General features: G+C 44.3%; 1 protein-coding gene across 2 annotated transcripts in view; it reads left to right on the top strand.

Moving 5' to 3' along the window:
* qin (tudor domain-containing protein qin) overlaps nucleotides 1-13260 on the top strand; it is a 134682-nt gene that overhangs the window by 109897 nt on the left and 11525 nt on the right. For both annotated transcript variants that reach the window (XM_075895705.1, XM_037425258.2), the window contains exons 27-31: nucleotides 795-967; nucleotides 1251-1370; nucleotides 1980-2066; nucleotides 3515-3646; nucleotides 12657-12900. In XM_075895705.1, the coding sequence (XP_075751820.1) occupies nucleotides 795-967; nucleotides 1251-1370; nucleotides 1980-2066; nucleotides 3515-3646; nucleotides 12657-12900 (756 nt within the window). The remainder of the gene's footprint in view (nucleotides 1-794; nucleotides 968-1250; nucleotides 1371-1979; nucleotides 2067-3514; nucleotides 3647-12656; nucleotides 12901-13260) is intronic.

Below are 13260 nucleotides of genomic sequence, written 5' to 3' on the forward strand. Positions count from 1 at the left end.
CGTTAAACCCCACAAATCAGTTTGCTTTTTGACTGTACCGGTTTCTAGCAAAAAAAAAAGCTCTCGACGTGGGTTCTGAAATTCTCTGCAGCAATGTGCAGCACGGTTACGTTAAACGAGCATTAGTTGTCCACTCGGAAGGCCTTCAAGAATGTGCAAAATGCGTTTTGAGTCATTTAAAGTAACACTGTGTATGATGCACCATCGAGATTGAATGGTACGATTATATACACGGCGTCTGAAGGGGTTGGCCTCTTCCACGGTGCAAGAATACTTTAGGAGAGTGAACGCCGGGACTATCCGCTGTCTGATAATGTTTTGCATTACAAAAAGCCCGAGATATGGCGCTACGAACTTCGCCCTGGTTTATGTGCAGGCTTCCCTCCCCCTCATCGTTGTAGGAAAGCCCAGTGACGTAGGAAAGTAGCGGCGCTCTTTTACCGTTGCCACAACGCCCTTGCCGCGCCGGCAACCTCCTCCCTCATCACGCCCTCTTTCGCGGCATCGCCCAATGCATGTCGCGCGGTTGATATCGCGTGATAACCCAGTTTTCTCAGATTTAGAAATCATCGCACGCGTTCCAGATGTGCTTTGCGTAATTCGCCTGCAGCCCGCCACGGTCCTCAGTTTGGCGAGCCATCTTATCAGAATGCTGCAAACGAGAACATAATTGGTCCCTCTTCGTCAAGCGCTCTCTTCACGGCGTTCGCTCACCTGAAGTATTCTTGCACCGTGGCCTCTTCTACCAATGAAATGCCTGTGCGTTTACTCTGCCCCTCCTTCCCCATTTACAGAAGACCTTGAGACCTACAAGGTTATAAAAGAGAAACTGAAGGAGGCGTACTGCGATCGACCGAAGCCACTGCATCGCACCCTGCGCATTGGGCAGGCCTGCATTGCACGCTACTCGCTGGACAAGCTGTTTTATCGGGCAGTCATCCTGAATTCGGGGGAGAAAGGCATAGAGGTTTGTTCTCTTATTCACCACTGACATTTTAGTCATTGAGTTTGAGTAATAAGTGTGAAACTGAATTTGGGGGGGGGGGGGGGGCATTTATTATGCGAGTGCGTTCATCAGGGAGTAAATGCGGTATACAATATTGATAAGTGACTCATAAAATGCTAGCCATGTATGGTGGTATATGTGCTTGTTTTTAGCATTTATAGCCGACACACATGTTGTCACTGTTATGGTCTCTCTGTCATGTAAAAATGTCATGCTCTCTTTAGTCACCTACATTTGTTTTTAGGTCCGGTTCATTGACTACGGCACATCTGAGTACGTGAGCCCCGATTGCATTTTCACTGACCTGATGTTTGAGGATGTGCCTGTGCTGTGTCTGGAAGTGGAGTTCTATGGGTTGAGGCCGGTGAGTTTAAAGCAGTCTTTCTTCTTATCGTTTTCTTTTTTCTCTTTCTCTTCCTCTCTCTCTGTTTTTTTTTGCATGTGTGTGTGTGTCTAATCCAGTAATATGATTGATCCCACCAGAGGGGCAATTGCTGTTGTTGGTTCAGTCAAATCTTGATAAAGTGAGGTTCACTTGAAGGAATCTGTGACCTAAAGAGCTACATTAATTTCCCAACATTAGCTTCATTGAAACCTGTGTTCTTTTTATTTAACAAAGTGTAGTTTTGACTTAACAAAGTTTCTGGTACTTACTGCAAATGTGCATCTGGTTTCTGTACGATTAATGAGATGAGTCAACATAATTTGACATAAAATCTGTCATCTGCAGGCAATTTTCACGATCATTGCCTGACGTGACATTAAAGAACATCCTTGCACCATCGATTTTTGTCACATAGAAGTCGATGTTGCCCCCTGTACTCGTGGTTTGGTCTTTTACGTTTCCATGTTGAATAAGACCCAACAAGCAAGTTTCTCTCGTGGACTTGGTAAATCGGAAGCTCGGTAATCAAAGAATGATTTATGGAGGAGTTTACTAATGAGTCCTGCTGTATGATGTTTTTCTTCGCAGTTCTCTACCACCGGGGGCTGGCCACTGAAAGTTTTGGACACTGTGCACTACATGATGGTGGAACAAAGCTGTTCCATGGTTGTGAAGGTGCGGCCTGGTCTCCTTGCTGTCGGGACTACTTAGTGGCTTTGTCGAGCCTGAGACACTTGAGGGAAATATCTGACTGGAAGCGAAAGGAAATGTGGGATCTGTTATTGTAGTGGGGAACTGTTGTAACTCTGTGATACAAAAGCTAAAGAAGGGGGTGGGGTTGGGGGTGACCGATCACTCTTTTTCTTCATTTCGTTTATTTTGTACAGCTGGCACAAAGGTGCAAGCAGGAGAGGTGCAATGAAAAGTGCTAAACCAGTTTGCTTAGTGAAGGCAGTAGGGGGCAGATTGCAAAGCACCAGAATGTACTAATATGAAATTTTAGTTAAGTCGATAGTCGGTTCAAGGTACAACAATGAACAATCCGGCATTTGTCAAGTATTTCTGAAGCCGTGGCACTATACTTATTTTATTCATTTCTTGCTTTCTTGTTTCATATTTTCATTTGTATTTGTCCTAAATAATTTACAAAAGTAAAAACTGAAAGTGGGGGCAAGTCTCGAAGGGTGTTACTGAAGGTCACTTGTGTTTGCGGCAGCAGCCCATATTTTTTTTATTCTTTGCTTTGTTAAGTTGAATGTTGATTACTATGCGAGTAAAGGTGGCCTTGAAAAGCAGTCCTCATAGAAACTGAAATGAAAGCAGCTAGCAAGCAGCCTACATAAAAATGTGTTGTATGCCAGAAGAAGGATCAAAAAAAAAAAAAACTGACTGATGGCAGCACCACCTTGAGTTCAGCAAAGGCAAAATTTGTTGTCAACCAGTTCATAGCTCAAAGCTACAAACCTATGTCTTTTTTTGTGTGTGTGAACCTCAATCTGCTATGCGAGCTGCAAAAGGTGTTACTTGGCCACAATCATTTTATTATTATTATTATTATTATTATTATTATTATTATTATTATTATTATTATCATTATTATTATTATTATTATTTGTATGTTTGGGTGTTACACTGATGCACAAGTGCTGGGCTTCCAGCACCAGCACAAAACCCAGAAACTGCAGCCGTTCACTTAATTTTCTCTATTAACTCATCGGTCAGCACAAGACAAAAAAAGTCCTACTGTATTTCTGTTATTCCAAACTAATAGTTTCTCCCTCTTTAGTTGAGAACTGCTTCTAGGCCTAGATGGTACTAGATATTACTGCTTACTGTATGAAATATTGCTGCTGGTAAAGACAATAGACACAAGAAAGACCCAGAACACGTTGACATGGGTGTGTTCGCGTCCTTGTGCGTTGTTGTATTTCACTAGCAGCAAAATCAGTGTTTCCCCTCAGTGGACATTAGTGTCTATCTTTTTCAGAATTTTCTTAGCGCTACCCTGTTCGGACATATTTATTTTGAATGCAAACGATGTGCGACATTATTATTTGTCATTTATTCTGCCCCTTTCATTTCAGTCTTCCATCTCGTCACAGAATTACGTCTTTTCATTTCAGACGAGGCCTACCAAGAAGTCGCGTGCCAAAGTGCTCCTCTTCTTGCCCGATGGAGTGTCGCTCTACGAGTTTATGCTGGAGGCTGGATTGGCCTGCAAAAGTGTAGAAGAGCCCCTGCCCGACAGTGATGAGGCGAGTGCTTAGTAGTGAGCTCAGATGTGGTTTGGTTCCCGTGAAAGACTCCCGCGAGTACCCATGCCCGGGGTTACTCGTATGCGTTGCTAGTGTGACTCTAAAATGGGGGGACAGAAAGACCATATGGTTTGTTTGCTAGGGTTTCTTACGACGGTTGATAACTGTGATAGGGGAATTGGGGGTGATGATGATTGGGATGAAACAGAATAGATCAGGACAGGAATGTCTCATTTCTTGAGGCTACATGTTTAACAACACGTAAAAATGTTTGTGAGGAATGTGTGTGCGTGCCAGGAAAAATAGGAGTAACATGAAGAGGTCAAAGACGGGCAGAACAAGCCAGGGAACAAACTGGGTGTGTGTTCTCACAGCGAGTATGGTAGCCACTTCAAGCCAGCTGTGGAGTTATGGTGGTCTTGATAATGGCCCCCATAACTTTGTACAAACACTATTGTACGTTTTAACTTATGATTACTCTGTTAACAACCTGGAAGTGTCAGTTTATTGGGCATAATATAACTGCATTTGAAGTTTTTCCGAACCTGCCGTGACAAACATATTAGAGTTGCTATCATGTAAGAATTAATCTGGTTGTATTTGCCACGAAATGAAAACAAGGGGAAAGTGGCATGTCTGTAGCAAGCATCAGGTAGAGCAGTTATCATGCAATTCGTTTGATAATTGTTTAATGCATTCCGATTCTAAACACAGCACTTTTGTTTTTAGTAAATAAATGATGCAATGTAGCATAGTGATTTTTTCATATTATTAAAGAAAAGTTCTGGCAAACAATTCTATTCATATTAAGTCATTGGAAAATGTGACCCTATGATGTGCGCTCTTCAAAAACGAGATTTGACTTATGTGCGCTGTTTGCCATTGAAGTTGAGGAGATAAACAGTTGAAATTAACTACGAGATTTACCTAATGGAATTTTTTTCTGCCGTTCGGGTGGCAGAATTGCACAGTTTATTGTCAGAGACATACTAATTGCTGCATCTGTATCAAATCTGCGACTGGTGGAAGCCAGTAACAAAAGAAGTTTATTCAAACAAGGAATGCGTATATATGGTATGCAGCATGATAACCATAACCACGTGTGGTCATTATCTAAGATTAGTTTCGTTGACGGTGGTGCATGCATGGGCATGGCTTACAAGCATTGCTCGATCGATACATCTTCCCGCGGGAAAACAAAACAACTTAAGTAACTTGATTAAAGTTACTATCATAGCGTAGTCGATCCGGTGGTCGTGTCTCCCGAGCAGACCTGCGTAGGGGAGGAAGTACGCCTTGCTGAGAAACTGAAACTTGTGCGGGCGGCTGCTCGGATGATCTGTTACCGGGTCTTCGATGTTCGTCACTGTGCTCATGCCGAGGTCCTGGCTCGTCGAGGCCATCACGTTCATCGCTCGATGAGGACTCACTTTTAAAATCTTCCCGATACTGCTCACCTGTCCTCAGTAGGTGGCGCCGGTTACATCGAAACCTTCTGCCGTCCTCCGTGGCCACCTCGTAAGATCTCGGTGTGACTCGTTTTAGCACTTGCCCCTTTCTGGTCCATGCCTTGTCTTTTACGCGTACAACTTCGCTTTTCTTGAGCGCTGGCAAGCATCTGCCCCGATCATCGGACTGTTTGTGCTTAGTCATGGGAATGCTTGAGTGGTGGCTGAAGTCTGGAAGTCTCGTGCGTAGCCGTCTGCCTTGGAGGAGTTCACCAGGGGAACGACCATCTTCGAGGGGTGACGAACGATAGCTCAACAGCCCAAGCCAGAAGTCCTGTTTTGTTTCTGCAGTCTTCTTCATGATTCGTTTGACAATTTGAACGCCTTTCTCAGTGAGGCGGTAGGACTGAGGGAATCCGGGACTAGATGTCACACGCTGGAAGTCGTATCTGGAGGCAAAACGTGTAAATTCATAGGATGAGAACTGAGGACCATTATCGCTGCAAACTTCTACTGGGATGTCATATCTAGCAAAAATGGTGCTCAGCTTTTAGTAGTCGATAACAGCTCGAAACTCGGGATCAACTGCAGTTTCCTTTGCTAGGCGATCCATGGTCTTTTTGCTTACCAACTCGGACACGATTCTCGTTGCGTGGACTTCCATGTCCTCGTTGAATCCAACGTCTCCTGCGGCACTTGGTGACGCCCTGGACAGCATGTCCGCCAGGAGCAGCTGCTTGCCTGGCACGAAGTAAAGATCAAAGTCATAGGTGAACAAACGCAGAAAGAAACGCTGAAGTCGTGGAGGCATGTCACCAATAGGTTTTGTAGCAATGGCAATCAACGGACGATGGTCAGTTTCAATCACAATCTTGCGTCCGTAAACAAACTGGTGAAACTTTTCACATCCATAGGTAATTGCCATCGCCTCTTTTTCGATCTGAGAATATCTTTGTTCTGCATCGCTCATAGCGCGAGATGCATAGGCAACTGGCCGCCAAGTGTCACCGTAATGCTGTAGAAGAGCTGCTCCTAGCCCGCATTTCGAAGCATCTGCAGATATTTCAGTTTCTCTAGACGCGTCAAAGATGGCGAGCAGTGGTGGTTTGATAAGATTCTCGCAAATAACTGCCCACTCACGCGCATGGTTCTTTGTCCATTCAAAAATGGTGTGTTTCTTTAAAAGGCTGCGCAGCAGGTTCGTCTTATCGGCCAGGTTGGGTATGAAGTTGCCAAATTAGCCACGCCTAGCATCCGGCTGCCTTGTCGACCGGGTGAGGTAAATCGCCCAGTGATGCGCTCAACAAAGGGTTTGATTTTATTCCCTCTTTAGATATGACGTCACCCAAGAAATGAATTTCAGTCAGCCCGAACTTGCATTTATCAGCATTGAACGTCAAACCAGCCTGTCTGGCTAATTGCAAAGCATGACGGAGGCGCGCATCGTGTCCATCTTTAGTAGTTCCATATATTAGGACATCGTCAATATACACGTGCACTCCTGCTGCGCGGTCGAAGATTTCGCTCATCGCCTTCTGGAAAACTTCTGGAGCGGAAGCTGTACCGAATGGGAGCCTGAGAAAACGGTAGCGCCCGAACGGGGTGCTGAACGTGCAGATATTGGACGTTGCATTGTCTAAAGGGATTTGGTGAAAGCCGGAGTTTGCATCAAGGCGTGAGAAATATTTGGCCCCTGCTAAGTCAGCCTTAATATCTTCTCGCTTTGGCATTTGATAATGTTCTCGCTTTAGACACTCATTGATGTTCCTAGGATCCATACATAAACGCAGCTTTCGGTTTTTCTTTCTTACGATTACTAGAGGGCTCACCCAGTCTGTTGGCGCATTGACCTTCTCTATGATACCGCCTCTTTCCATTCGGTCGAGCTCATCTCGTAGTGGTCCTCACAGTGCCAATGGTACGTGCCGCGCTGGCATTACTACTGGTGCTGAATCCTTGCTCAAAACCATGTGGTACTGTTGATGCAAGCAGCCAGTTCCCTGAAATAAATCCGGGTATTCTTTGACAATGTCACTGGTGCCATTTTTTCTGACCATGTTTACGTTGCGCAACACCAGACCCAGAGTTTCACTTGCGGCTAATCCCAGAATAGCGAGGCTTCTCTTTTTCACAACGAAAAAGGGGATGCTACAGGACCGATCATTCCTCTCAACTTGCAGTGTTGCCACGCCGACATGTTTGATAACACCTCCGCTGTAGGACCGAAGTACGGCTCAGCTTGGGTAAAGCTTCAGGTCCCCCTTGCACCTTCGGCAGATAGAGTAAGGCATTAGATTTGCCCGAGAGCCTGTGTCAACCTTAAGCACCACCTTTTCACCCGCAACCTGCGTTTTGACTGTCCAATCTTCCCTGCTGTTGACGTTGCAAATTTTTACATCCAAAACGCTGAAGTCATCGCTTTCTTTGTTAACCTCGTCTACTTGACGTTTCGTGCAGCACCTAGCGAAGTGATTTCTTCCTTTACACACGAAGCAAGTTTTTCCAAAGGCTGGACACCTAGCACGCGTGTGAGAGCGACTGCATTTGGCACAAAGGTGCTGTTGCGATTTTTTAACCACGTCTATCTGCTTGTATGCATGGGACCAAGCTTCATTCTGTTGGGCGGATACTTCCGCAGCTCGACATATTTGCCCTGCTTTGTCGAGCGTCAAGTCCTTCTCCTTGAGCATTTTTTCGCGCAGCTTGGCGTTGTTTGTGCCGAAGACTATCTGGTCCCTTATCAAAGATTCTGTCGAGGAATCGAAGTTGCAGCTGCGTGCCTGTCTCTTGAGGTCATGTAGAAAATGCTCAAAGGGTTCACCTTCTGCTTGTGACCTAATGCGGAACAGATATCTCTCAAAAACCTCATTTTGCTGCTCTTTGCAATATTCATCGAACTTCTTCACAACCGTCTCGTAAACTTGCTTGCTTTCACTCTCAGAAAAATAGAAATTGTTGAATACATCGAGTGCTTCATCTTCCGCAAAGCTCAGCAGGAGTGCAGTCTTGACAGCTGGAGCCCTGGGTTCCTTCGCTGGTGATGTCGCTTCCAAGAACAGCTCAAACTTCTGCTTGAATCTCTCCCAGTTCTTTGCCGTGTTTCCGGATAGCAGCAAGGGTTCTGGTGCCTTGAGAAGTTCCATTGCTAATGCTCAATTTTGCTGGGCCGTCGTGGCTTCTAATTGCATAGGCCGGTTACTGCTTGCAGCTTGTGGGCCGATTTCATCTACGCCGCGGAGCGACGCACCCCACTTCTGACACCATGTATCAGATCTGTGACGAGTGGAAGCCAGTAACAAAAGAAGTTTATTCAAACAAGGAATGCGTATATATAGTATGCAGCTGATAACCACGTGTGGTCATCATCTAAGATTAGTTTCGTTGACGGTCGTGCATGGCTTACAAGCATTGCTCGATCAATACAGTATCTGACTGCACTATGATATCTTTTTTATCGTACTTTTCTTTCATTTGGTTTAATAAGAAATTTACTTCTATCACATTATGCACGGGTTATGTTGCATATGAAGATGTCGGATACTTCTGTTCTCATGAACATGCCATTGAGTCTAGCTTACCTTTTTCACTCATAACTTCATAATGCATTTAGTCTGTACTCGTCTCTCACTTTGCATGCCGATTTGCCATAGTTGCCCCCTCCCTTCCTCGTTTTTTCTAACAAGCAGTGAAGGCACGAAAGCTATCTGCTTCAATCTGTACTTCAAAGTTTTTGTACCTGCCTCGGTGGTCTGGGTATTTATGAGGCGGTACTACTGATCCGAAGGTCTTGGGATCAAAACCCTACCGCTGCGGCTACGTTTCATTGGATAGAAATGCAAGGGGCTGATGTGTTTATACTTAGCTTAAAGAACCTCAAGTAGTCAAAATAGCCATGTTGTGGTTAGAGGTTGTAAAAAGCATAATGCTATTATATTTTTACTAATGCAGGATTCATTATAAAAGCATATTCTGGGGAAAAAAATTACACCATCTTCTGCTAAAGGGAACCATGTGCAGATGCGAAGCAGGGGGCGCTGGTGCTTACACTGGCGGCAGCATTGACGCTGGCGTTCATCGCGACGTAGTGCGGGAAAGAAACCTGGGGAGGTGCAAAAGCACACAGTGATGGACCGGTGTTTCCTACTGGAACATGCCAATCAGCATAGAGTTTCCTATAAATGCACGAGAGGGAACTCTAGCGCTAGTGTCCATGGGGGCTGCAATGCATGGCACTTCAGCGAGCATGGGAATGATGGGTAGTACACAGATTTGTCATTTTCATACTTTCGGCTCCGGTTGCTTCGCATGGCTTAAAGTTGCTTAATGAAACGACAGTCGGCAAATGTTCAGCAGTTGCACTTCACTGCTTTAACCTTTTAGGCCCTCCATTTCAAATCAGTTAACGAAGTTTATAACCGTCCGTTCTTTCATACAAAACCAAAACAGAGCAGTAAACGAAGCGACAAGTGCGTTCGAGTCCCGCAAGCACGAAGACTAAGCAAATCTGTGTAATACCCATCATTCTCATGGTCGCTGAACGATCGCAGCGCCGATTCCCCTGTAGTTAATTTTAAGAAAGTAGAAAATTCTACGCCAATTGCTGCTAGTGGGCAACAAGAGACAGAAGATTCTGATTGGACACGGAGATCCACAGTCCGCTTTTAGTTAACGCACACACTGCGAATGTTTGTTTTTCAACAAGAACAGGAGAAATCTCCCATTGGCACTACCTTGGAGGTCAAGATGCAGTGCCTATATATATATATATATATATATATATATATATATACGGAGTGGCGAGTGAACGGTTGTGCAGCTCGAGCAGTCAGTTTTTTCACTCAGGAAAGTCTAGCACATGCTCCCTGTGTCAGTGTTGCGAGGCTAGAGAGGGAGGAGTGTAGGAGAAAAGAGAGAAGGGGAGCAGACCAACAAAGAGCAGACACACGCTCAGTAAGGGCGGTCACGCAGCACACCGGATTGAGATCGACACTAAGCTGCTTCGCATCTAAAATAGATTATTGATAGGACCTGTACAACTGAATAAAATTCTTCGAAATACTGTTCTCCTGCATCAGTAGACTTATGGAGATGTGTCTGCCACGTCTGAAAGGCGCCATGAAAGTCATGAATGGGAATGCTTCTCGGGAACATTGTAACATGCTTTTTGATGTTTTCATGCTCTCACGAATGCTTCCGTTTCAGCTCCCTCATCAGTCGGGGAAAGAAAAAAAAGTTGCGCACAAAGCCAAGTCAGGAATATAAGCAGAATTGGGGAACACTGAGGTGTTGGTCCAGGTCAGAAAGTTTGTAACGATGAAGGACTTATGGCTGTGGGTTTTGTTATGGCGGAGTTTGAGCATGTCTTTGAGGTCAGCCATCATGAGCACAACCTAGCATTTCAATCTCTTGACCACCTCCAGTAAAAGGCAGCATTGACAGTTTCTTTCTGCGGCACAAAACTAGTTTGCTGAATGCTCGGGAAGCAAAACTCCGGGCACGCGATCCACATTTTGATTGTTTCGGGTCATAGTTGAGTATCCAGAAAGGGGTTTGTCGGCAACCTCCTCCTAGGAGATGCGGGTCGAAAAACTAGTTTTCTTCAAAATTGCCGATTTTTTTATTTTCGCCTATTTTGATAAGATTTGTACCTCTACTGTTCTGAAAAATAAAATACATTTCGGGACTTAACTGGAAAGGCTTTAAAATTGCTTCTAAAGAACACAAGGTGCCTGTTAAAAGGCCCAAAGTGTGCAGCCTTGGAGCATCTTGCCGTCGATAATGCGCCGCCGCTCGCCATTGTCGACCGCATGAGGCGAAGAGTCGAGCCTCATTCTTCAAATAACGACAGTTTCCCTCGCTGATGCGGCGCAAGAAATAATAAAAAGAAGCATGCTTTTGTGCGTTTTCTAGTGCCGCGACTGGCTTATCGCGTGGCACGGACCGGGGACCCCCATTGGCCGCTGCGCGCCTGGATGTGCAGTGAAGCCTACTTGCAAGGTTCATGTCTTGTTGAGCAGCGCTGCTGAACAATGCTTTTCACTTGTATTTTTCTCCGTTATGAATGAAAAAAGCCATTGCTCGGGTGTGAAAGCCATTGTGGCGCAGCGCTTTGTAGGAATAGGCTACGAGCAGCTGGTCCGATTTGCGGCAGTTGTTGGCTTGCAAAAGCCAATGCATCTTAAGTCATTAACACCCATAAGCCGGAAGATTCGTGATGGGGCAATGGATGATGTCAGTGCCAATCTTGCAAGGTCGAAGGAGCTCACAGTGAGGAAGCTTAGCGGGGATGGCATTGCCATTATGTACGACTGGATGTGGCACAAACGTGGCCGCTAAATGGCATCGGCACTGTTTTGTGTCCCTTGACACTGGACTTAGTTTAGATTTCGCAGTCCTGTTGAACTTCTTCCTAGCTTGCAGTCGGCACAAAGCTCTGCCAGATGGAGCGGAAGAAGTTTGATAAGCGTTTCATGGCCTTGTTGTCCATGAGGAGTCGGCTAAAAAAAAAAGCCGATAAAGACTAAGTCATGGTGCGGGCGTATTTTAGCAGCAGTGGCCACTACTAGTAGGATTGTTCTTTTTGATGTGCAAATTTCATGGCATATTTAGTCATCTTTCATAAATAAAAACTCAATTTTAACATTAAAACTCGTTTTTCTCAAAATTCAAATTTCGCCATTTTTTTTCAAGGTGCCCATTTTTTTTTCGGGCACTTCTAATGCTCGGATCTGCATGAAATTTTGCCCAAATCTTTCCTAAAGTATGACAAATACAATTATCTAGTTATAAATTTGAATATTTTATTTTATACTAAAATGTTGTATGTAAACCTTTATTGACGTAGGTGAAATACGGACTTTTTTACATTTATTATTTTTCATGCCTGTTACGTATTTTGTATGTGCTTTCTAATTAGTGATTTTGATTCTACACTTTATTTGAAACATTATGAGCTATGAATGGTAAAAAATTGCGGAATTTTAGGGATGAAAAGAGGGGGGGGGGGGGCAAAAGAGTTAAGGTTTTCACTTTGTCATTCAGCAGAGCTAAAAGTAAGCAACTTGCAAGAAAGCTAACTATATATTTGAAATCGCATAAAAAGTTCCATAAACAGCTCAAGTTTCATTGCTCTAGGATGAATATTAAAAAAAAAAGTGTCTTCGAGTAGCATTTTCTCTTAGCCTTTTACCGTCTGCCGGACTGTCACCTTGTAATGCAGTGATTCTCTTGAAGCACCTAGAATGTTTCAGATGCATTCTTTCCAAGCTTCACCAAAACTTGATTGCGTATTGCCATTAAAGTGAAAGCTCTGTTGCGCCGTGTTACAAAGCTAAAAAAGTTCTACATGGAGGCACATATTTCCACCCACACTATTTTGAAGACACTGGTCAACTACTGCATTGATTCTCCAGCGCATTGTCCAACCAGTTTTACTGTGTTGCCGTGAATGGCAACTTCAAAATAAAAGTTTGTGCATTACTTTTATAACGTACCTTGTATATGTATAATACGTTTAACATGTTGTAAAGGCTTCCTCCTTTCTCTCGCATTTCTCAACCCAGGCGGACGACGATCTCATCCCCTGTCCCTATCAGGCCTTGAAATTTCCCGAGAAAGGTGTGTTTCCCGTCATAGTGACAAACCTGGACGATGCCGACCTGGGCAGTATACAGCTTGCAAAGTATGCCAATCCATCGAATGACGAGCAAGCAGCCATCAACGCATCCATTGATGCCTTCAATGTCATGGCGGAGGCCTTGCAAAAAGTGGCCGATGACTGCCCCCACTTGCTGGACACCAGTTTGGGTGAGTGCAGTAAATTGTGAGTGGTAGGCTTGCGCGAATAGTAAATTCTAGGTTCAGATCAAATTTGAAGCTATGGTGATTTGATAGAGCACTATCGTATTGATGTTAATAGTAGTATACAGTAATACTACGTTAACTCGAAGTTATAAAAACGAGGCAAAATGTCGAGATTGATAGTAGTATACAGTAATACTACGTTAACTCGAAGTTATAAAAACGAGGCAAAATGTTGAGATTGATAGATTTTTAAGATAAGCAAAGTCGCACTAATTGCCGGGAAAAATGAGCCCTTTGTAAGAAAATCACTACTACTTACCAGCTCTTCAGTGGCAGTTACTAATGTTTTTCTGGTGCAGGCTT

This window comes from Rhipicephalus microplus, chromosome 5 (genome assembly GCF_043290135.1).
Source record: "Rhipicephalus microplus isolate Deutch F79 chromosome 5, USDA_Rmic, whole genome shotgun sequence".
NCBI classification, from domain to species: domain Eukaryota; kingdom Metazoa; phylum Arthropoda; class Arachnida; order Ixodida; family Ixodidae; genus Rhipicephalus; species Rhipicephalus microplus.